Below are 26,868 nucleotides of genomic sequence, written 5' to 3' on the forward strand. Positions count from 1 at the left end.
TTCGAAAGCCGACCTTCTTATCGACTTTGATGGTTCTAGCGTTCAAATTCCCGATTATCAATATCGTTCTCTTCGCAAACATATTTACAACGGCGTTATTTCTTGAAAGTTTAATCGACCAATTAATCGCACGTACGTTCTGCTTGGATAATAAATTATGAAATTTAGAAAAAACAGAGTCGATCAACTCGACTTCCGACTAACTTCAGAAAATATACTACGTTTGCTTTCTATCATTAAGTATAATACAAAGATATTGAAATGCCGTAGCTACTAGAATTCTCCGTTGAATTGCGGCAATGAAATAAAAATGCAAATTTCCCTTCGAGTCCAATGGCCTGTAGTTAAAAACTGACCTATCGCGGAAGCCTTTAACGGCCATTCAAGGCCTCGGTGCACATTCCAACACCGAGTAGCAACGAAAGGAAAGTTACAATTATCGCGTAACCGCGGATTCTCGGATGTCTAATTTCAGGTAATCACGGTGCCCAGGCCATCTGCAGGCATTTCTACAGGTGTACAAACACCGGTCATCTTCGATTAAAGCATAGCAGATTTTTTTTTGCCGTCTTCGTAGAGAAGAATTCTGGAAATACATTTAATTTCTCGGACAAAGAGATACCACGACGATATACCGTAGCAAACGTAGGTATATATGTACTTGATGTTTAAATTGGTGAAGTTTCGGAGTTTCCAACTGCAAGAAAGTCGACGCTGATGTTTCAGAAGAAAGGTACCATTGTGCGCGGTTCTACAAACTGTGGCATTAAATTACCCTGGGAATTTTAAGAACATAATTTCGTTGTAACTTAAGGTTCGCTGTATACAAAAGTGAAGTCTTGAAATTTTAGAAACCTTTGGATTTTCTAACTAACTCGAAATCTGACGCAAGACTTTCCCTCTCCCGATAATTTAGACTTCAAAAGTACATAGAGTTTCCTATCCAAAGAGTTACGATAAATAAACGAATAATCTAATTATCGTCGATCGGTCTCCGACCAAGATACTCGCACGGCATTAACAGATATAAGACTTTCGGTTTCGCTCAGCTTCTCCAATTCGTTTTTCTTTTCTCGAAGCCATCTGACGACGAATCGTCGTAAAAGATATAAAACTTGCAGTTAGATCGAGTTTCTTCGATTCCAACGCGTTCCTTCTCGCATAGCGTGCGTCCGCCAAACGAAACGAACACCAACGATCCTCTCGGCTTTAACGAACGCGTTGTTGTACTGAAATCCGGGTAACAGAGGCAGTCGATTAACCGGGGTGAATAAATATCGCGGCTGGGCCAACGCGTTTCCGCTTACGTGTAACATCTTCGTTAGGTGGTAAGGGTGAAAAAAATCTGCATGAAAATGCAAACGATATTTGCATAGCGTATCGAGCAACGGAAAACATTGACCCGGGCCACGTAACTCGACGATACCCGTATGAAAGAAAAAAGGACCCGACAGGACTCTTCGAGTTAAGTGGACGACCTGCATTTTAAGATATCGCTGCGTGCGCATATGTTGCAGGTGCGGATGCACCGTCCCCCCCGTCGGTTCCCAATCGATACCCTTCGCTTCCTTGCTACATCGACACGACATCACACTTTTTTCCCCTTCTTTGTATTCCTTTCATTTTTTTCTTTTGCCTTCTCTTTTTCTTTTCCTTTTTCACAATGGAATCAAACGTGTCGCTTGTTGTTCGAAGAGATACGTAACCTTTATCTCTTTGCAATTTCTATTTGACATCGTTTACATACATTTTTTCGTCTTGTTTCGCCTTTTTCGTACGTTCTGTCTATGAAAGAGATATTCGAAGAGACGCGTAACCTCCGTCTCTTTGGGATATCGATACGGGTCTCTTCCTGGTTTATTTACTCGTTTATTTTCGTCGAAACGAGTCGAAACTCCAAAAACAAAAGTTTTACACGTCCGTTATATTTTTCCATCGGCTTTTTTCTTTTCGAGCAAATCAACTGCAATTTCTTGTCGATATTTGAATAATTCCCGTGTTCTTTTTTTCTCTTTAACATCGATAAAATATAGTTTGGCCGCTGTTTGCTTTCTTAATAGAACCCAACGTAACGTCTTGTTGCGTTCGAATAGAAAACTTTCGAAACGATACAAACACAGGTCGCAAATAACCAGACGCGTGAAGTCACACGTTGCTATTTTCCCAAAACTATAAATACGTCCCAAGAATCTATAAACCTGAAATTAGAAGCCACGTGCTAAACAACCTATAAAGTTCACCGTGGAAATCCGCTCGAGATCGAAAGTTTCGCTTGTTAAAAAGAAACTACGACGCAATTGTACACGATCGCCGGTGAAATCGTTCTCGCAAGCCTTATTCGACGGAAAGCGGAAATACCCGCGTCGAAACAACGGATCCTCTTATTGACACGGCTCGAAGAGCACGAAAATATAACGATTATGAGACCATCTACGTGTGTGTCTACGGTTATGGTTGCAAAGTACATCTACGATACGAATGATAAGCCACCGCTCTACCCGTATGCAGACACGTGTTGCGAGAAGATAGGCAGCAAGTGGTTCTCAACGTAATTTTTTTCAGCCCATAGATTTTTCATATGCGTTGTTAACTTGCGAATGAATCGTCAACTTCGAGTAATTAATCGGTTATTCTTCGGTACATCGCTCGATCTAATTTGTAGCTAATTAACGATCTTCCGTACCTTGATACGTTCGTTGAGTTCTCTTTAAAAATAGTAAATATATGCTCGTTTTTTAAAATAAATCAATGCCGTGTTTTTGCATCGAACGAAGACACAAAATGTGTCAAGCTATTCAAAGGCGCAAACAAATTCGTTTTACATAGTTTTGCACCGATTGTCTGCTTTCGTAATCATATGGTGTAACGATCAACGCGTAATACGCCGTAGATTGTACGTTGAACTAAATAAAAAGATCACGATGTAAAATAATTTTCTCGAGAATATAAAAATATTTGTACGGCAAACAACGAATTAGAATTGCAAGAAGTAGTTTGCAATTCAAACGAATAAAATACTCTACCGGTGGAACGAAATTCGTATTTCGATATAGTTCATCGAGTAGTAGCTTACGAATGATTTGACAAATTTTCAAACGAATATCCGCGAAAATCGTTGCGCTGTGAATAAATTCGCGTTCGAAATTTTACAACGTGGATAACGATTTCCGAAGACAAAGGAAACACTGGCCATATAGATCGTAAACAGTGGTTGCTATGTAGTTGAATTATTGCGCTATGTTTATTCGGACGTGAAATAATCGCGGTCGATTAGTGACTAAACTGTCCAATTTAAAATAGAATATGCGAAGACCAAAAGTCGAGCGATCAAACGCGCATATATATTTCAGAGTTGTACGAGCTCGAAACGAAAGCCAGGGGTGCCAAGAATCCCGCGCTCTTCATAACTTTTGCCAGACGTGCCACAGACGTGTCGTCACTTCTCTCGCCATGGTTCAAGCTCTCTGTCACCGTCACTCGATAGATTATTCCCGTGTTAATTACTAATAAAATTTCTATTAAGAGACAGTCGCTTCAATTTTTCGACATAATATTTTTCACTTTGTACGACGACCTATGTACATCTCTTTATTACGTTCTTCTTTATCGGCGAAAGAACGAACGAACGAATTTATCTATGCGAATTTCATATCAATTTACTCTTCACGGACAAATTACTTCGCGACATGGAAAATATTTCGAAGATGGAACTCCGCGACTGAAACGATCTCGCGAGAAATGCACAAATAAATATCAAGAAGCTTAAAATGACGTTGCATTTACAGGCAACATTACGTATTTACAAAATTTCGATGATATGGAAATTCTAGAGAGATACGTGTATCACGAGGTTTAACACGAGTGGAACGTGAAAAATGTTTATCTCGAACAAACAACCTCCGGAATCTAGAAAGACGTGATGTCATCGAATGAAATAACGTCAACTATTACACGAAAGTTTTCTCTACTCGAGCATGGAGAATCAATTCTGTGCCAACTCGGTTAACTTGCCTGTAAAATTTAATTTCTCCAAATTTATTCTTCCGGGGGTGTTTGGAAACATTTGTAACGATATACGAACGACATCGAGGCATGTGAGGCGACGAATCGTTGCACCATGTGCTAAAACGAAACCGGAAGTCCTGTAAGACGTCAGTGTCTTTCTAAAATTTAGTAACGATAACCATCGGAATAACGTAAAATAACGCGACGCATGCTTTTCCCCCGACAGAGTGTTATTTACTTTGAAATTTCTTAACACTACAGCTATTTTTATTCATTTTGTTGGTATTTTCGAAATAATTAAAAAATAAAAGATACTTCTTCAAAAAATAATACGATCGATGTATTTGTAAAAGTATACTTTACGATATCGAAAGTGGAAGCGATTGCTAAACCAGTTTAACACTGACGAATCGATAAAAAGTATATCGAATTACATAATTCAATTAACGCGTATAGGCACGTTAAACGAATTCATTGTGTCGTCCTAAAATTACGAGCACGATATAAAACTTCGTTAATAAGAGGCAAATTTTTTGTTCGTTGATTATTTAACATTCCTGGGCTGCCTGCAAAGTTCAACAACAAACTGGAGGAAGATAAAGATACGCCAAGCACTGGATAAACGATTACCAGAACCAATTAGTTTTTAGATGTAACACTTTAAAACAACAGTCTGGCTGATTTTGTTCTCCTACCCTCGATTAATTAAGATTTACACTGTACAAAATTAATACTAACTGTTATTAACTAAGCGACAGACCACGAACACCATTTGTAAGAAGATAATTTGGAAAAAAGGTTAAAGCGATTTACATTTTTATCGATAAATGAGTAAACACGCGTGTACACGAATTATTGTTTATATTAACGTGTTTTACCGGAAAAATGTAAAAAATAAAAAGTAAAAAGATTTACTAAATTACGACCGATGATTTTAAACCAAAGATGCTCTCAAACTGTTTAATTTTTTTAAGCCTTCTAGTTTTTAAAATTTTTATTAAACACGTTAACAAACTCGCCACCTTGGCGGTTATTTCCAACGTAATTCCTTTGAAACAACGAAAGCGAAGAACAGTTACCGAAGCTACCTTATTTAACACGAAGACGAGATGAAGTCTACGCGTTAAAGAAACCGAGGAGTTTATTAAACAGCGCGATTACGTTTCCTTCGCTTTTTCTTTCCTCACGCACAGTTAACCGTAGCATTCGGTCTGGATGAGCGCAGCCGATGTTTAATTAAAGCGATGAATAATACATTTACCATACGTTCGCTAATTAGCGTCCTATTTCGCGATACTAAATATTGAACAACGAGGGCGCGCGCGTACAATTATTTTCGAAGTTAATTAAAGTGGATCCGCGTAACACGCGCGTTTAATTGCACGAAAACATCGGGACAAAGGGCGGCGCGCGAACGGCTGTTCGTCACGCGAAAAATATCTATTTCTGCCCCCACGAATTCGTAGAACGATAGCCTAAGAACTGTAGATTAGAGAACAGGTGAGAAGTCATTTCACGCTGTTTTTCGCGTGGGAGTATGTAGAATTATATAGAACGCGTCGTGCTACGCGTATTTTGAAATTCTAATGGCCAACGAACCGAGTTCTAGATTTCGTGAGAAAAATATTTTTCTATAAATATGTATGCGTGTTTGACCCTATTCCAGTAATTTCTGGTAAAAAATTCGATTCGCGTAGAAAACATTTCTCTCGTGAAACTAATTCCTCTCTAATAACACCTTGATCCAATTCAATTTTATCGATCCGAGCGTACCTCATTATCTGGTTTGTTTGAAGAATTGGTGGAGAGCAAACGAAAGTAAAGTTTAGAGATACTATGATTGCCAACATTCCTGTATAACGAGTCTCTTCGATAAAAAAAAATCTGTATCTTCGACAAAAACCCATAGACGTTATGTACCGATCGCGATCGCGCGGTCGTTTTATAACGATGGCGGCTAGGTGGAATAAACACGCTGCTTCCTCTTTTCTTCCTGGTGTAAATAAGAACGAAAATAAAAAAGCGAGACAAGCAGTTTGTCAAGATAAAGAGAGAAAGGCTAAGGGTGATTTTCATCGTCGATCGCGAGCATTACGGTCGTACACACCGTTTACCATGCCATGGGGAATTAACGACGAATTGCTTCTTCTTTTTATATCGGCGTTTATTAATAGAAAAAGTCTGAGGCGGCGATCAATCGTTGCAAGCGCCACCTCTTCCAGCCTGGTGGGTGTCGTTATTATGGAGCACAATGATGTCAGTGTGCACCGGTGGTATAATATTTTTTTCTTCCCTTCTAGTAACTAATAAAACTCGTTCCCATTTCGTGCACCAATATATGCTCGTTGCCTTGCACATGCTATTATAAAAAACATTGAAAACAAGCTAGGGAAACAGAAACGAGGACTAATTAACTAACGCGATGCTAAACACCGGTCAAATAACGCGACCAACAAAATCCCCGTAAATAGGGTGCCTTCGATACGCTACCGAATACGAGTTAATAGCTGCAGGGTGTACGGTATACAGTGTACATACGTAGAAGATTCTGTCGAACACGCGGAAACAAGCCCGGCAGGTGCGAGAACAAGTTCTGTCCTCGACTCGTAACATTGATATTATTTCGAGTCTCGTGGCGCGCGACGTTCTCTCTCGCTTGTCCCCTATCTTTCTCCCTTTCGTGTTATACCGCGATGTTCCCTCTCGGTCGCACGCGTGCGCGCGCACACGTACACCTGTGCACGGGCAAGACCAGAAGCTAGAGAATGTCTCGGCGAAGTAGGGAAAGGAAGAAGGAGGGGAGAGTGAGACGACAGAAAGAGATAAATCAGAGGAGGACAAAGAGAAACAAAGGAGATACAGGAACGGAAAGGAGCAGAGGAAACCGGAAAGAAAGATCGAAGAAGCGATAAGAGAGAATAAAGAGAAAGGTGTATGGTGTAAAAGGAGAGCATCGGATAAAAGCAAAAAGATGATATCGGATAGAAATACAGAATGAGAAAGAGAGTGTCGCGAGAAACAAAGAGGAAATTAAGGAAGGGGTAGAAGAAAAGAGACAGAAGGAGAAGAAGAGGGATAGGTAAAAAGAAACGCGATAGAAGAAAAAAGACAGAGAGGATGAACGCTCGTGGCGTTTACGGTTTGCTGCTCCCGTCTCGTTCCTCTTCGCTGGCTAACCGTTATACAACATCCGCTCTGCCATAATGCCCTCCCGCTAGAGTCCCAAGTCCTATTGTTCATCGTTATACAATCATTCCCCGAGCTGTACGAAATTCAATGCGTTAGGTATACACACATACGATATTACCGTGCCGAGGAACAGAACTGAAGCACCGCACAACGCGTATGACTGAATTTATCGATCGCCCAGAGGAAACTGTACGCGTATTTCTACCTGTGCGCCCGACGCGACGCGTGCTCGCCGACATTCTGTAACACGTTTTGTTTCCACTTTTCCTCCACGGCGTAACCGTTAAATTACTTCCTGCGATTGTGGCTACTGTTTTCGTATCAATTATCCGCGATCAATATATATCAGCCACGCAATGGAACGTAAGTAGAGCGATACTTTACATAGACGTCGATAACGTTCTACGGCCAGACCATGCTAACGTATCTCTACTTATGTTACAGTTTCGCGTTTTCTCATCAAATCAGGAATTAATGGTTTTGGAAATTTGATTGTATATCTTCAATTAAGATAAGGGAGTTACGTTAGATATTTGTAATATCTCACATTTAGGTCAGGCGATCCAGATGTATTTAAGCTAATCTTTAGATAACTGCGTGTATTAAGTACGTATATACCGTAAATTATACTGCTATTGTAGTAGAGTACGATCTTAAGAATAAGAAGATTGCAGATTCTTGTAATATAGCATAACTTTGTATTATACGTATTAGGTTAGAAACTTTGTATCTAAACGAAACGACACATACATAGTACTTGTGCGAGGTTTCGTTTAAAAAGAAAAAATATTCTACGTATCTCGACTGTTGTGTAACTGGTGAAATATTTATTTCACGAGCGTCGTATATCTTTAAAATTCTTTCTTTATAAGGGAATTCAAGATTGTAAAATATTGACGGCATTCGAGGTTAGATACGGTTTACGTGCCGTAAAAACCCAGCGACAATACTCGTTTGAAAATTTTAATGCAGTTGTTAGGAAATTTAGGGCATCAAACACACATCTAATCGCGTATGCTCTCGTACATTATTACAGCAAGGAAACAACTAACCTACCGTAACTGCCCGAATATATCGATCGTCGCTGCGAACCTTGTATACATGCTCGTCGCCTATTCGGCTGCTGCAAGTCACGATCGTTCGTGACGATATCGAGGAATTATGCGAATAAGAATCATCTAGTTTCACGATTATAATGCCTAGCTTGCTGAATTCCCAGGTAACACAATCGCGGAAATTGATCGACTAACAATACCCATGAGTACGTCCCTGAGCAATAGTATTCCGAACCAGCGAAAATCTGCGATCTATTTTTATACGCATCCTTTCTATCCATCATACTGAAATATGATCTGCGCTATGGATCAAACACGCTGGAAGTTATAAAATTCTCATGCATTTTAAAATGTTTTAAAATTTTCTCTTCTGCGACAAATAGTAAATTTAAAATAGGGATAACCAAATATCGTAACTGCTATGTTATACGATATGCATGTACGTTTATTTATTTCTCCGCTCATGAACTAAATTTCAAATAGATATTGATCGTTTTCGTATCATCCTACCAGTTTGAATTTTAAGCGAAAGAAAGATTTATGACAAAATCCGTTCAATGGGACGCGATGGTTCAAACTCGCGTCACTTCAGAAATACAGTTTTGAATTCCCATTCGATATTCAATTAACGACTCTGGATTTATAATATCGATCCCATCTTGTTCCTTTCTTTATTATTCATTTTATTATTCATTTTATTAAACCAATGAATTTAAAATACTTCGCATTTACCTTGCTCCGTTGGCGAATAAGAACGTCCCACAAACCACACATTACACACACGACAAAAAAGGTCACTGATTAAATCCGCAGCATTAAAGCGACGAGCAAGTAATCAAGTTCCGGAATTTTCGGCGTTGACCTCTCCGGCACGTAATGAAGTAGTTACCGACTGACTAATAAATCACTGGCCAATGTTGTCCAATTTTGTATGCCGGCGAAATTTACGAGCAGCTTTACCAGGTTAGCAATCGAATATTATAGGGTTATAAATCCTAATTTGTAGTTTCAGTGCGAGGAGGCGCGCATGTCGGTCCAATCGTCCACGGAAAACAATACACGAATGATCAGAAACTTACGAATCAGAAGTAACACGAAAAATCGTTTTGCGGAACAATTTGCGAACGGTAGGTACAGTCGGTAACGAAAATAAATGGACAGGTAGTAGAAATGGTATCAACGAAGTTTAATGGAATTAGTACAAGTGTTATAAGTATGTAACACTTTCACGACGAGGCGCTTTCGGCTGTACGTTTCATCATTTGGGGACACCTACAAAATTGTGTCGCGTTTTCCTTCAAATTTATACTTTCTTAATATTTTGGCACTCCTCTGTCTTTCCTCGATGCTCTGCAAACACCTGTTTTAATGTGCAATAATTTTACGCGACTCGTATACTATTTTAATCGCTGACAGTCAAAGCCGTGCGTACATGATACCCGTCGTAAAAACGTTAACTTTTATTTATTATACGTCATTATACCAGATAGATTATGCTCCAAGTACATAATTGTAAGTAATATTTACATTTTTGTGTAAAGAAACCGTAATTAACGAAACTTTATCGATATCCATCTCCGTTACCTTTTTTGTCTCCGATTGTATATTTTATTTGAATGATAATTAGGAAGTACGTTGGATTCGTTTTAGAGAGAGTCAGTGCCGGAATTTATCCACGGATATAAACGCCAGTATCGATAATTGCCGTGCAAAGCGTTTAACCTTCTTTCTTCTGTCGGTTAAACGAAGCCTGCAGTGCCGCCCTGACGACACCGGGAGATCCTCATTGTTCCGCAACAAATCGTCGTGACCTCTTTGTTCAACGAGAGAAAATACTTTCTCGCTGGGAGAATTTTTCACGCTTCCCGGGGGGAAACGATATACTCGATATCCGATGACTAAGTAACGAGGTATTTTGTTGCACGGTAAAAAAACCTTTTGTGCCGTAGACATCTTTCCTAACTATCAGAGGATTTAATAGAAGGTATTGTTTCGCCGCGTAGAGGAATAGAGTCGTAAACCTTTACGGCACTTACTCGTGAAGTACGTTAATGCCTTAATTTCGCGGAATCAAATTTCAGCGCAGATAATTGAAGGGTTCGTAGTAATATCGACCTCTGTCATCTGAAACAAATTGAAGAATGTATTCCTGACTTTTGTTACGATTCTTTCAGTTCCATCTCGTCTTTAATTCGTATTCCGTAGTTACGATCGTCAACTCGAAGAATAAAATAACCACCGGTAAAATAGATTCACGATCGATAAAAAGCTATTCGAGAATTTAACCTCGCTAATAATAATCAATTAAGAAACCCAATTATAACCATTATTTAGAACTATTTAAATATTTAACAACTTATAAAAGCTTTTGACTGTCGGAAATATTATTCGATTATTTCTCAATCACAACCGATTTGCAATCTAAATCTTTTTCGACGTTATAAAACTCGTATTATAAATACGATAAATATCTGTATTTTTATCGACTGACACATATATAAAAATTTCACGCGCCAGTATCGACCAATTTTCCACGAAAATATTAGTACAGTAAACGACTTTGCGCTTTTATCGTTTCCCGAGCGATCGTATACGGTGACTTTGCGAATTGATCGCACTCGAGCTATGCCGAGAATCGATCGCACTCGAGGTACGCCGAGAATCGATCGCACTCGAGGTACGCCGAGCATCGACCACACTGCTCGCGGGGATACCTTTGATACTAGCTTCCCAACAAAGTCGACTTAACGCGATTCCTTATGCGCTGAAACGTACGAGCGAGCAAATCCAATTACCGGAAAGAAGAACGGTCAAGGAAAGAGGATTATTCTTCTACGTGCAACGACTCCTCTCCGTAAGTTCAAACGCAATTGTAAATCTCGATTGCTCGCTGGTGTTACTTGAATCTTGTCCACCTACTTCGATCTTAATTCTTTCTCATAGTCAGAATCGATTGGTAAAGCGTGCCGTCGAGAGAGGGCGCTCCTTCTTTTGTTATGCCTAGTTGATTACGAACACCTATCTATACTTGTGATTTCGATCGAAGAACGAGATAAATAAGTAAATAAACAAGCGTATAGATAGATACATATGTTTTTAAACGAGTAAATAAACAAATCGTATAATAAATAAAGCAAATAATATATGTATTATACTTTTCTAGTTTTGCGGATCTTTATACAATTCAATGTCTTTGTGGACGGAACTAAAGAAACAGAACCTAAACGTGAACCTAAAGTAAATATTATAGCAAGTATTTAACTATGGATATTCCATATATTTTCACGCAATACTATATAGACATTTTATACATTTTTGCATTTCTAAATTTTCTACAATCGCATGAACATCCGCAATGTACTAATGAAACGTTCGTGAAACGTTTAAGATTCTATAGGCCTTATAAATTATGGTAAAACTCGGAGATTAGATTTTTATAACTTTTAAATCTATGAATGTTACAGTTAAAGAATCGTTTAAAACGTATCGATTCGATGAATCACACGAACGCATTGAAATCGCTGCCTACGAGTAAAGTGAAATGGTCCTGATTATAGTCAGACACGTATTATGGTTTGACGAATACAAAGCGTAATGAGGCCTGCATTAGATGAACTTGAAGATAAATGTATTTGGTGTTGAAGTTGACTGGGATTATTAACAAAAGCGAAGTAAGCACGTTATGATTTCATGGAAAATCACATTGCTCGCAGCGTTGCTAATGCGCGCTATATAGAACAACCTAATGGAAACAGGTCATCCTAATATGTTCCATTACATTAATGCTGAACATGGGAACATATTAGTAACAAATGTGCAAAAAGACTAATGCGATAGATGTAAAAGAAAAGTCCAAACATTTGTAAACTAAAGATATTTTTGTAACAATATCGTACGTTACTTCTTCGCAAGATATTTCTAAACACATAAATTCTTTAACCTGTCAAACCAAACTTGTTTATCACATTTTATGCAATTTCTAAAATACTTTTTATACAAATTAAGATGTATATATATATATTAAAATATTGAAGAATCTAGTTCAAGTTCTAGTTCATAGTTCAACAAATTACTCTATACACGATATACGTAAAATCAAACTTATAAACTAATAACATTTTTCAAACAAAATTACACGTTGTTTCTTTTATAATAGAATTCTCAATAATCTACTAATAAGCTAAGCCTGTTTTACTCTTCTTCGTCAATTTCCTAGAACGTACTATCTCTCGTGTATTATTACATTTTTGACACAAATTAGAGTCTACGATAAAACGTATAAAACACATTGAAACAACCTGTCTGTTTCCAGCAAGTTAATCATTTAGGAAATAATTGTTATCCGTCTTGTTTGTACTCGAAAGGATAATAAACAGGACGATTAACGTCTCAGTACCGTTTCAACGTTTTGTCAGAAAGTTGCAGGACGAGTTGTCTAGCCGCGTTAGATTTAGAAAGTAGAACCCGATCTGCCGACCGGCCCTTGCCAGAGGAGAAACCGATACAAGAAGTAGAATGGCTGCAAAAAAATGTGCAGTCCAAATTGAAACCGTGATTGGCAGACTTCGATTGCTTCGGCCGACGATCCGCATCGTTTTCGATCGTAATACTTCAGACTCGGAGACACCCTCGGTCTCTCTGGTTCCACCTATCTGTTTTTCGTCTTTGCCATAAATTCCATTTCGGGGAATGTTATTTCGTGGCCGGCAAGTTTAATCGAGTTTCGTCATTCAAGAAGCTCGACGCTGGACCACAGGATCCTCTTCGTCTGTCCATGGGGAGCAGGAACACGAGTTCCAGGCGTGGCTTATTATTTCCGATATTGCGCAACGAACCGCAGAGATCTGACCTTTTAAATATTGACAATTACCGAAATAGACCACGTGTGTTTGCGTTTGCGAGCCAACTGAGCCCCACCATCGTAGCGATACATTTTAATGAATTGGAATCGCGTGGAAAGCGGATTATCGATAACGAAGAATTTCTGTTGCACCTCCTGGCGTTTAGAAGCGATCCTAACCGTGTGATATTCCATGTTGGAGTAAGTGGCAAATGTGTTTAAACTTTTCAACCGAAATGACTGCGATAACTCGCGAGCGAAACGAAAAATATTATTATACGATTAATTTGAAACGAGTGATTACAACGTACATGAGATATATTCTTAAAAGGTGGTTCTACGAAAGATGAAAATTCCAATATCTTTACATAATACGATAATCGTATTTTAAACGGTCTCGAGTTCCACAAAGAGTGTCTACTATCCTATTACAACCTTTCCAAACATTCTACCCACCGGCCGTCATTCCTTTAAACAAGCGATTCTCGAGCAAACGAGGTACCGTGATTCGTTTAATTTCTTCCACATTCGGAACGCATCTCAGATTGTCATATAATTGTGTTCGAGATAGCGAACGAATTGGCTATCCACCATTGCATCTCAGACACAAATAAAACGTCTCAGATCATCTCGTGAAATCTGCCGAGCAATATACCGACGAATAAAATAGAAATACGCAGTTACTGTGCAATTCAGTCTTAAAAAAAGGAAAAAAAGAAAAGTCCATGCTGTAATCTCGATGAACGTAAAGGCAGCGGGTTTGCCTATTCCGAAGACGCGTTGCACGCGTGCGAAAGCCGCGCATCTGCTTTGCAACGCGAAGTTACAATAAAAGAGCCTTACGTAATAACGACGATTACACGAGAGCCAGTGGGACCTTCTTGCGTAAACCGCTTGCGTGTTGTCGGTTGGAAAAATTCTCCGGTACGATCCAACTAAGACACCCGGGCGAATTTTATCGTCCACATAACTTTGCTCGCAATCCTCTTGCCTTATCGCTTGGATCACGCCGAAAAACAACTCTACCCTTCTGTCTCTCGCTCTTTTATCCGTTCCTCTTCTTTTCCATGTCTCGCGAGTCGCGGTATTCCGCGAACAAACCGTCTTCCTGTAAACGAAATTCTCCCAAAGTTTCGTTTCCAGGAACACGTTACGTAGCTATTTTATAGCGGACATTCGAACGTACGCTCGCCTCCTACCATTACAAATGTAATTCATCGTATAGTACAGCACCTCTGGTTTTTCCGTGAAGAGGAACAAGCTTGCGAGTGAACGATGATCTCGCAGCTTCGAGTTGGATCACGTTTTGGTTCTTTGGTGGATGATTTAATGGAGATTTTAGATTACTGGGATATTTTGGACGTAGGATTACAGAGGAGAGCGGAATGGTTCTGGTATCAATGACCTATTCTACTTAAGGAGAATTGGAAAGCCAGAATATTACAAAGGTAAGATTGGAAAGACAGAAATTTGTCAATTTCATGAGCGTCGATCTGTTGGAAATGGAATTACAGAGGAATAGAACAATGACCTATCCTACTCAAGGAAAATTGGAAAGGCGTATCCCGTCAATGTTACGATCAACTTCATAAATCTCTTTCTGAAATAATTTTAAGCGATTTACAAAATCGAACGTTGCCCCGCGTATGTTCTCGATACCTGATTTATTATTAGCAGTATCTTCTTCGCTGAAAAATTAATGAAATAAAAGCAAGTATTTTTTGGAACGTTACGTCTTTGACACAGAGTAATAGCCTTAAAAGCGTGACATATAGATGTACGTCAAAGAGCCAAGAAACAATATGTATCTGAAGCGATTATCAAGGGAAAGAACAAAAATCCATATTGGTGAGATTTATAGACGTCTAAAGATGTTTGCGACTTGCTCTTTAAAGCGATACAAAGCTTGGAATTACTAAATCCAGCTGTGAACTTAATCTCGTACCTACTTAATCGTCGGTTAATTTAATAACAGAAACTTTAATCTCGCGTAATCGACATTTTCTCCTCGAAGCTATATTGCGAATAGAAAGTCCAATTTTAAAAGAATTTTCGAAGAGCGCTTAACTTCCCTCTGTAAAATACTCAAGCGTCATAAGAGTTGTAGTAACGTTAGACAGTAATACTCCGAATATCGTACGATAATAGAGTTATTTAAACTGGCCGCGTATTAACAACGTTCTTCTTTTCTAGTCAACTAGTGTTGGCGGTCGAAAAATCGAGCTAATTCTAGGAAAATAAAATTCCTCCCATAAATCCTGCCAAATCGAATCAAACCAGACAACCTTCCACCCTTCTGCAATTTCCCATCCGTCTGACCTACCCGAACGATCCACGAGACGATCAAACGCATACGCTCAAACGCGAAACAAGTACTCGATCTTCTTCTACGCTCGCCGCTTCCTCGAAACCGAATTTTCCCCGAGAGTGCAACTTTATCCCGTACTTGGAGACTGCATCCTGGTCTGCTCGTTGGACAAAATAAAAGAACGCACATATATATATACGAATAGTGAAAGAAAGAAATAGAAAAAGTTTATCTTTGGGAAGACAATTGTTCGAGTTAACTTCTTAAACTAAGTAAAATGTCGTGACGCGTTGGAACGAATCGTTAATCTAGGAACTAGTATAGCAAATTTGAATTAAATAATACAAATCATAGGCCTGTAGAGGAACAAAGGGAGAAGAGGTTACAGGAAACATTTCTTCCGAAAATCAACCTTTTCATCCACGATCAAACGGAATATTCTGATTTTGACGCAGTCGAACGAATTATAGATTCATGGGAGACTGGATATCGAATTCAGATGGCACGACCCAACTTATAATATATACAAGCGCAAAGAGAAAGAGGTAAAGAAAACTCGTCTGGCAAAAATTAACCTGTTTATCCAATACGAAGGAAAGGATTACCTCTGAACTGATCCAAGTTACACGCGGACAAACCGATTACTCCGATAGAATCCATCGATCCTCGTTCAAACTTGGTTCGTCGTCCTTTTCAGAATCCGATTTGTGCGTCTAACAAAAATCCGCTGGAAAACGCACGAAGAAAGCAACGTAATCATTGGGATTTATGCGCAAGTGCCGTTTCTACGGTGAGTGCGAGACTCTGTGAAAGTTGCATCGGCCCGTGAAAAAATCGACAAAGATATTTCAAATTCACTGGGCAAATAGCTATCGGACACGAGGTATAACGGCATTATCCTCTTAGCTGTAGGTTGAACGCGGTATCACGTTATGCGTTAACTTTCATTGATGTGTGCAGGTGCGTGCATAAAGAGAACCGCTCACTGATTCCACGTATCCTCCCTCTTTCTCCCTCTCTTTTAACCCGTTCCACATCCTGTTCTGCCGCATTTCGTACACGTATGCCTCCGTCTCTCTCTCTCTCTCTCTCTCTCTTTCTCTCTCTTCCCTTTCGTCGCTGTCCAGAACTAGTCGCGTTGCGCTAATTTACACGTGTATCTACCTCGGGCGCAACAACTTGCGACCGACGTTTCAATGTTTCGAAGGTAAACGTTAATGCGTGCAAATTAACCGAAATTCGAGCGCATTCGCACGCACGAATAAATCCGACGTTGGTCGTGTTGCGTGTACCTTCGATCGCACTCTGCATGGCAAAATTGTGGCAAAGCGATGGATTTTGGTAAACGAGCCGTTTACAGACCAAGGCGGTTAGCTTGACTTTTTGAAATTTCCCAAATTCATAGGCTGTCGAAGCGCTCGATCGATGCTTATCCCGCGTAATTTCCATAAAACGTGATGCGTGGAATTTTTCAATGATTTGTCAAAGTGGGATTTGTCAAAGAGACGCACGATCGCGAGTATCGCGCGGTTGCCACGAACGTTAATTTCTTGTCAAAAGTCCCTACGTTAAATTCTTCCATGTTAATAGGTAGAACAACATTTGCATCGATGCGTCTATCGCAACGGAATATACGACCGAGAATTGATAAGAAATATCGAGCGAAGCCACTTTATCTGGCAAAAACTAATTTTTCATTTTCTGCAAAAATTGTTGAACTAATTTCAAACGGACCAACGATAATCTACATTTTCGGAGTTCCACTAGCCGGAATCTAATTCCAAAGAATCAATCCAATCGCCGGTGGATGTAGCTTTCGCGAATGGAACACGAAGGTGGAAAAAATTGCGCCGCGATCCCGTGCGATTTAATGAAATTCCTTGGTTTCGTGGATAGAGTTGAAACGAAGTTTATGTCGGGAAACGATCAAGTTCGCCTCTACAGCGAAACAGTCGGTGCTTTCGAAAGTTTCGTATAATTGAAGGAACGAACATGCAAGAGAGAAATACGTACTAACCCTACAACGGATAGGGTGAACGGAAAATGATTGGTGCCCGTTGTTTTCGAACGTGATGCCCATTTGATCGATTATAACGTAGACGTATGAAAGTTTATACTACACGCGTGTACACAGTGGAACGCTAAATTTTACACGAAGCATAGAACTGAAAATTAAATTGAACGTATCGCTAATTTTGTTATTTACGGTCGGTTGGTTTTGTGTAGCAGATTTACTTGATATTAATGCGAGTGCTGTTCGAAATTTAATTACGTAAAATATATGCCGACGGTAGCTGAACGAGGACGCAGCTTAACGAACGTGAAAATAAATTAGCGTATATAGACATTATGAACTAATCAAACATCGATCGATATAACGCGACAATTTCAACGTACATCGTGGAAAAATTGTACGCCTAAACTTTCTAATCGAAAAAGTTTTTATTTGTATAAAACTGGTGAAAGAATATTTTGAAAGGTGATGCGAAACGAGATTACGTTTCCTACATTTTCTAGCGTTTTCCAGACACAAAAATCAATAATCATAATCTAGATTCTTGTACGAATACCTTTATCCGTTAATTTCTCGATACTCGGTTCGTTTCCTTCGTTCGAATAAGAAAGATATTTCCACGCATTCGACTAAAGCTAAAACGCGCAACAACCACCTCGGACGAATTGATTATCGAGCGTGTCCATGTTAACCGAGAAGGCAAGAAGTGTTGCAAAATTAATCCCCATTTTATTTCGTCCTCGACAGAGTAGAAAATTAATTCTTTGGTTGCACTCGCCACGTTTTCCAAAGGGTAGATCCCTAACGCGTCCAGACATCATAAAAATGCGAATCAGAGCGTGAAAAACCTGGAAAGCGTTTTTGATCGTTATACAATCGGCCACGGTCCGCGATTCTAGCGATTTTACGTTACGCAATCGTAACATGGAAATTTTCTGTATTTCGAAACAACGAAATTCTGATTAGAAAACAACGTAGCTTGCTTTTCCTACCAACCTACTTGCTATTTTCATCCGAATAATATAGCTAAGGGAAACGTTGTACTTCTATTTTGGCAATTAAAGAATAAAAATAAAATATAATCTAAGAAGATCATCCGTATGCTTAGGAAAGAAGTTTCTCGGAAAAGTAAATCTGTTCTTTGCGTAGGATAGGCAATAAAGATTGTAAAATGTATATATAAAAAAAAATCTAGGTACGCATCGTCTCTTCTGGTAAGATAAATTTTTATTTCTAATCCTATTTCGACTCCTAAAACTTGTGAACCGCTGTTAAACGAACTTCCTCTCTGTTTAACTTCCACTTTCGATCTTCTTCGTACTCCACTGACGTCACCTTGATAATATGCAAATTCTTGTACGTGTGTACTGATAAAAAATAGGAAAATAAAGAAGGCAACTACGCAGATAAAAACCTTGGTAAATATGTATAATACTTATTCTTTTCGAAACGCAACTTTTGGTACTAAAAACTGGTATTTAAAAAAGCGTTGAAATATTCGTATAACGATGTTTAAACTATTCTTCCCTTAACTCTGCTTCCATGTATGCAACGTTAATACTTGAAAATTACTGTAACAATTTTAAATGCACGATATTCGATGGAGAATCGTTTCTTGCTTGCAGACATTTTCCAAAGAGAGAAAGGGAGGAGAGAGAGAGAGAGAGAGGGGGGGGAGAGAAACGTCTGGCATTAAAATAATTCTCGTACGACTCTCCAACTTCTTGCGGCAGGTTTCTCTTTTCCCCCGTGGCGGAAATCGGCTCCACGTGTTTCCCAGACGCGGCACCGATTTCCGGGCAACGTTAAAAATTCCAACGGGCCCATTCGAAGCTAATTGACCGCGAAGCAAAGTTCCACCGCGTGGATCTTATTTTCCAAATTGACTGCGCGTCCAACCGCGAGTTCGTTAAACGATACTGCGAATTTCTATATCTCAGTCTCGCTCTGATTTTATCGACCAACGAGGACTCTTAACGATTTCAGGAGATATCTAACGTGAAATTGAAACGTGAAATCACGCGTAACAATGGCGATTCAAGAAATCGTACAGTTGGTCGAGAATGATGGAAAGAACGCGATAAGGTTAAACCGTCGGAATGATATCTAGAGATCGTCGTTTCACACCTTCCAGTTATCATATGCGAATTCGATGCTCATCGATGCTCATCGATGCTCATCGATCGTCGTTTTATCATACAACGCCGGATAAACGTGTTTGGGCTATCATTCCACTGCGTAATTCCAAGCGTCAAATACGTTCTTGCGATTAATTTAAAGACTGTGTATTACAGTTTTGGTTCGATCGTGTAAACGCCCGGCGAATAGTTAATAAAACTAATACGTTGTTTCGTTCTTGACAGACGAATAGACTGGGTTTGACTGGGACACGAAACGTTAAGGATTTAAGCTGCACGTTCCCTTTCTTCTTCGATACGGTCGGAGCTTCTATCGCGATATATTCCCGTCATTTTAACGATTAAACGATTTCATCGACGTTCCTAGAGTAGATACTATTGACATCCTAACGGAGATGGGAAATAGGAGAAACAATTAATTACAAACGAACGACTCGTGCTACGCTACTTTTCCTCGATGATCACTGAAATTCGATGATCTACGGTATGGACGTTTCAAGAATAGTATCAACAAGAATAGGAGTCGTAACGTCATAAGCAAACAAGTCCAACACTTTTATCCCATTACGATCAAGCAAGCCTCGCCTAATTGAATTAAGACCATAAGTTCCCTATAATGACATACACAAGACTATGAGAAAAAAGCTAATAGCAAGTTGCAAAGTACATAAAATTTGATCCTTCTATATCTATGACGAAGAGAAACTCAACGAGGAGAGGTAAAACTATCAGAGAGGCGAGGTAAGGTGAGGTTCGTCTATTAAAAATTATACTTTACCTATCCCATGTATTCTATTGTACGTTTTCTATACGTTCCTTTGAACTTGGCACAAACGCGTAAAAGCCCGCAGTCTGTTCGTCGGCAACCAAAGAACCAGTCGCGCGCTAACGACAGTTTTGTCGCTTAGGAAAAGAGCATTTGACGACGCAGAACGACGTTTCCTAGCTACTTAACTCGCAGCAATCAAAAATTCAATTCCTTCTTCGTGTAACGACGCCTTGCGATAATAAAAGGCTCTCGTGATTCTTCGTGTAATTTACAGTATACGTAAATGCTAAAGCGACAGTTTTGTCGCTAACGCGCGTACAGCCTCATCCGCGACAACTTCGATCGTTCTTATTCCGATAAAGCATAATCTATCCGTCTTTTCCTCCTTAGAATTTCGTTCGTCTGCGCTCGACCAAATTAATTCGACAACAAGCGTGGAATATTATTTCGGTCTCGTAGCAAACTGATGGGCGAAACAGTGGGGGGAAACGTGAGGCCATTTCGCGAATTTCGTCAGCGAAATAGTCGTGGGAAATGTAAAAGCGTTTCCTCGTTACATTCACGCATGGACCCATCACGCGACAAATACGTTTTTATCCGTGACGTGGCGAGAATTAAATTTTCCCCCCGTCGTACTTTCCTTGAATAGGCTAGCGGGGAATGTAGAAGGGACAAACAGCGAAGAGGAGCCAGCAACGATGCAGTGGCGAACAGTGGGAAAAATCGCGCAACTCTACCCTTTCGCTCTCCTGAAAAAACCTGTGCATGCTTTTTATCTCAAGATCACCGGCTAAATTTTAATTACGACCCGAGCTACACAGTGTATAACTTTTATTACGTGGCTTATTTCGCTGATTGCGGTGAAGGGCGGAAACCAGAGTCGAAGAACTCGGATTTCACCGTGTTACGCAGCTGATATGCGAAACAAAGAGATTTTTCTGCCGGATTGTTCACGATTCGTAGATCGTCGTCGACATTTTGACGATTTGTGATTCATTTGTATCGTCGTTTGCATCGAACCCCTAGCCATAACATCGTACGTACGATTTAGAATAGTAAAATACTTTTGACTCTGATGGCCTTTGTCGTTTAATAGAAAAAATGTCAATGTTTCCGCGCGTGCAGAGGTAAAGGTAAATGTAGTTTGGCGTTTGCGCGAACCCATTGATCTTACGCTTTATTCATCGACCGTTCGAATCTCAATTCTATCGATCTTTCCATCAGTTCGATTCTACGAGAGCTTACTATTTACGTTAACTTCGAATTTCCAAAATTACATTTCGTATAGCTCTTTGCACGATCCGCGCAACTTTTACACATCGTATGTTCACTGTCCGGTCTTTCGCTAGTTAACAACGTTCACGCTTCGGAACGTAAATTGTAAACGATCCGTCAATAGCAATGTCGATCTCCGTCGATAACCTCCTAATCGAGCGTTGATGTTCCTGCTTGCGAGCAATGCGGAAGAGCACGCACGGAAAGGAATCGTAAAAGGAAACCGAGCAAAACGATGGCCAAGTTTCCTGCTCTCGTGTCGTCGTTCCCGTTCGATACATCCACTCTTCCTGATCCACGTGACAGACCGTCCGACAAAGCCGGTCGTGCGAGAAAATCGTGATTTTCTCCGCGCTAAAATCTCGATCCGTACGATCGAACGATCGCGACAAACGTGACCGAAACGAACGACACATACACATCGGCCGAACTATCCTTCGGTTCATCAAGGACAACGCGTTGGAACCACGAGTAACGATACACAGACTCGAATACGTCGCAAGTATGTAAAAGCGAAGCGATGCTTTCCAGTGGAATCAAACCTAATCCTGCTTCTTCCTCCTCGCTTCTTCTTCTTCTTCACCGTTGTATCTCTTCCGACATTTTCTTCTTTTTTTCAACTATTTTATTCGTAAAAACCGTGAAACGCGCACAAGATACGGAAATTACATCGAATAGTAAAAGCAAATATTTGAAAACTGTGTATATTTTATCCCTGCCGAGGTCGTAAAATTCTGAGAGATGCGACAATTCAAAATCTATGCTGCAGTACTTATTTTTGCGAAAAAAGAACCGTACAGATATGTATGAAAAGTCCTTCGTCGTGCTAAAATTAATACGAAACGTGATATATACGTATATTTACAGTATATGGAAGATATATATAAATATAAAGAGTGAACAATTACGAATTTAAAGATATTTAGAATCAAATTTTACACGTATCTGTCAGATCAACCGCGACCTTTGGAAGGTTAATAATATCTATTGATATATAATGTTCATTTCGGACGATATAGGAGCAAGGTTAAACGCGACAGATTCAAACCCCCTGTGAGTACTTTGAGAAACGAAGTAAGGTCTGTCAAGTAGAATATAATCGTCGAGTAGGTTCGAAATTATATGAACGTCTTAGCAAAAATTCTCCGTTCTCTCAAAAGTATTTTTCCCGACTATCATCGAAATCTGGTATCGTAATTCTACGCTGATAATAATCGATCACATGCAGCCTGTAAAGGCATAAACAGGACATACGTATTTCTGAATTTCACGACTCGATCGGTACTCGCAGGAGTATCGATTAGTTCCGATATCAAAGTACTTGTAAGTAGATTTTTGAAACTCGCAAGTACTCGTTTCGAGGTTCGCAAGCAGCTTGCGAAGGTCGAATACTTCGCGAAGTACGATGAATCAACTATTTATATGTTATGAGTAATATTCGAACGGTACGAGCCTTGAGTATTGATTCGGATTTATAAGTACGTAGGTACATGTTAAACTCGATCCCACCACTAACCATGAGGAAACAAACTGCCAGAAATAATTCCGCGAATGTTGCGCTTCGAAAATAAGTATCGCGATATTTCACACGGTTGTGCAACGCCCCTGCTCTATTAACAATTTACGATCCGATTCGCAGGCACGAGTTTCAAACGCTTCAGTTTTCCTTCGATTTTAATCGATCGTGTGTAAAGCGTTCGAACGCGTCGCGAGAAGTTCCCTCTGTTTTTCAGCGACGTTAGTAAGGGAAGTTCTATAGCGTGAATAATAAATCGTCTTTGATTCGCTTCTATTACGGGCAGCGACTCCATTTTGTCCCTAGAAGGTGAAGAAGTCGCGTAAAAGGGACGTTAGAACGATGTAATACGAGTTAAAATACGATAGAACGTAGTGGGTATTCCTTGAGAAGGATTACGTTGGCGTACGATGAAAAATTTACCGACGTATATATTAATTCTATCCCGATGTGTTATTCAAATTTCGCGCGTCATCGTGTTGATCAAATATCGATAGCGATCGATGCGTTGCACTGGAAGCTGCACGTTCGATCAAAAAGCAGCTACACAACTAGTAAGCGTCGCATAAGTTGGTATACAAGACCGACAGTTTCGTGAAAGTTAATCGAGAATTGGCGAGACAGGTGCCTGCAGCTAATAACCGGCGACTCGAACGACCGTCCAATATATATCACGAGCAAGCACGATCCAGGATTCTATATAAGAGACTTTAGGTTTTCTATGACGAACAAAGCGTATGTACTTGTTTTTCGTAGGACTGCGATAATAAAACAGTTGGCGCGGTCGCCTGCTACCTATGTAACGTCTGATAATGCGTGTGTCGTGTGACGAAGCGTAATCCAGCGGCATATGATGTGACAGAGAGCGTATAGCGAGCCCTCCGCGGGTCTCGCGTTGCGGAAAAATCAATAACAAGCGTGGTCTGGCGTGGCGCGTCACTCTCTCAGGTGCTCGGCTGCGAGGAAGGAAGCCGGCCTGCTAAACCAGCCTATCCAGCCAACCGACCGATCGAGCGGACGATGGAAACGAGTCACCTGCGGCACACACTGTGTATTGTGGTGCACGATCGAATTCCCGCCTTCTCTCTGCCCATATACACGCTCGTAGCGTTAACGCTCTCTATACACATGCTTGCACAGGACTGAACCGCGTGTATGTATATACGTGTAAGTACTATGTGCACCGACAGCCACGACACAGCACAGCACGCAAAGTTCGCGCGTGCAACGCGCCTGCGCGTTCTCGTGACGTGTAAGCCCTGGAAAGAGGAACGAGGAGGGAAGAATACGATGTACACGAGAAAAGGTAAGCAATGAAAAGAGCGAGCAAGGTAGAGTAATATATAGATGAAGAGGGAAGAAAACGAGGAAGGAAGAGAAACGAGCAATATGGCAGCGTAGGAGTGGGACGGAGGGTAACTGAGGTAAGTTGATGGGAAGGAAGGAAGGAAGGAAGTAGGTATGTCGGATGCCCTGTGCAAATGTGTGTACGCGCGCGGCCTCGCGCGGCGCGGCACGGCGCAACGAACGGCGAGAGAAAGGGAGAAGGGTGAAAACGAGGAAGCAATCGGCGGCTCTGGTGTACATACACGTATAATACATACATAGCGCATACATATATTTATATATGTACATATTTATATATATGTAGAGAGAGAGAGAGAGAGAGAGAGAGAGAGGAAGAGAGAGAAAGAGAGAGAGAGAGAGGGAGAGAGAGGATCGTGCGTAATGCACAGGCGCGTCGTTAACGATACAATGTACGGTGTAGTAGTTAGTGCACGTACCTCGTCTTCACCGGTGGCTACCGTGTTGACGGAGTCCATACTCTGTGAGAGCGGTGCGTCCATGATGCAAGCGAGTTTGCTGGATGGTCCGGGGTTTCCGGGGGCTGCGGTTCGAGCGGGTGGCGGCGATGAGTCCACCGTATCCCGTCTCGGGCGTTTTAAAGCGGGCGGCGTTATGGTTGTACCGGCGAAGACGACAGGCGCCTCCAGGACGTATCACTGGAAATAACCCTTTTCTCGCGAGAAACCCAGGCGTATCGCCTCCTTCCTCCTTCTCCACCTTTCCCTCCTTTCCTTTCCGTTGGCGAGCGCGCGCGCGCACGTATATCCACGTACGTACGATCTATGTCTCTTGTACTTTCTTCCGTTCTGCCCTTCTACCCTCTCTCTCTCTCTTTCTTTTCGCCTTCGTTTCGCTTCTTCCGCTTCCTGTTACGTTTCTTCTTGATCGCTTGCACCTCCGCCACCACCGCCACCACCTCCACCACCTCCAGCCCTACGACAGCGCGGTGCTGCTGCTGCTGCTGCTGCTGCTGCTACCGTTACTCTCGTTGCACCTGTCACGAGCTGTGCAAGGGCGTCAGGAAAGACCGATGCAGTGGGAAAGTAAGAGAGAGAGAGGGCTACAGCGAGAACCAGACAGTCTGAGCTGTAGGTAGAATGTGTATGTAGCCTGCAGGTGTTCCCACGCGTCTATTTTAGAGCAATCGATACACCGTGCCCGTGGAGGAGGGCCGAACCCAGAGAACGTGCTCTATAGTGGTGGTTCGTCGACGACACTTGTTCATTTACCGGCCGCAGGTAGTAACCCATGCAGCAGCGACGTGCTATCCAGATTCCTCTCCTGCTATCTCTTCTTCGCGTATTTTATAACACGTATATAATCGTAGACGATATTGATTAATAATCGCGTATCAATCGATCACGCGACCACGGAGATGAACCAGCACGACGATGTTGAACAGCGACGATCCGGATCCGGATGTACTCGCACGACGACGTGTGCAGACGAGACAGGCAGGTAACGGCGATTCGCGGGAGACGTAGAGCGCGTTTATCGCGAGCGCGGCGCGTGCGTTCGTCGTGTTTTACGTGTGCTTGTATTTTATATGTATTTCTTCGCGTGTTTTTGTATAGTTGATCGAGAAAAGATATGTATATGTATTAACGTTGACGATTGACCCTTTTGTATGTATACAATTGCGTGTCGATTGAACCAATTAGAGTAGAGACCGAGCGGCAAAGACGAGTAACTCGGCGAGGGACGAACGAAAAAACGTAGACCGCAATTTATAAATGAACAACACACCGGTCAGGCAAGTAAGAATAATAATAATATATTGTTACGTAAGCACTGCGACACGACTGGTACGCAGGTTGCCGATAGACTGACGGACTGCGAACGAGCGCGACGCTCGAGACGGGTGCGCGCGCGGGGTCGAATCGCTGTCGGCGCAGGGGTGGGGCGCGGTGGGGTGGCCCGCGGGCCACTGGGTCGGGGTAGGTGAGTGGGTGGCAAACAGGGGTGGGGGTCACGCACGAGGTACGACGAGGGGGTCAAGGGGCAAGGCACGCGCCTGGAGGGGACTCGCCCTCCCATGTTTTACCTTTTCCTCCGACGATGCTCTAGGTGACTCCGACCGAGGAAATTGCAAGCTCTGCCTCTATCAAACGGAGGCACGACCGAGTTCGTTAATAAAGGGTAAAAAACGAGTGATTCTCCAGCTTCGCTACGCGCCTCTTTCGATTCCAGGAAACATGCTACTTTGTAGAAATTATGTTGACAACAACGTTGCTATGGACAGTTGTGTATATTGCAGTTGTACGGCGGAGCGCGCGTTTTACCATGACGCGAACCAACGCGTTCAACGATATACGCTAAGGCTAATCGATCGTTTGTAAATTGATACTTACTACTGCTCGTAAATTTCCTTTCTTATACATGAATTTCGTCGTGCACGCGCCACTTTTATTC

At 41.2% G+C, this 26,868-nt stretch overlaps 1 protein-coding gene across 5 annotated transcripts in view; it reads right to left on the reverse strand.

Moving 5' to 3' along the window:
- Positions 1-26,299, reverse strand: part of LOC117242093 (protein couch potato) — a 184,168-nt gene extending 157,869 nt beyond the window's left edge. For 3 of the 5 annotated variants that reach the window (XM_033508476.1, XM_033508474.1, XM_033508475.1), the window contains exon 1: positions 24,894-26,299. In XM_033508476.1, coding sequence (XP_033364367.1) covers positions 24,894-24,956 — 63 coding nt within the window. In that variant the 5' untranslated portion in view covers positions 24,957-26,299. The remainder of the gene's footprint in view (positions 1-24,893) is intronic. The other 2 variants (XM_033508477.1, XM_033508473.1) reach the window with 1 other exon arrangement.
- Between the last annotated feature and the right edge of the window lie 569 nt (positions 26,300-26,868).

Source organism: Bombus vosnesenskii, unplaced genomic scaffold (assembly GCF_011952255.1).
Source record: "Bombus vosnesenskii isolate JDL3184/JDL3185 unplaced genomic scaffold, Bvos_JDL3184-5_v1.1 scf7180000016263, whole genome shotgun sequence".
Classification (NCBI taxonomy): domain Eukaryota; kingdom Metazoa; phylum Arthropoda; class Insecta; order Hymenoptera; family Apidae; genus Bombus; species Bombus vosnesenskii.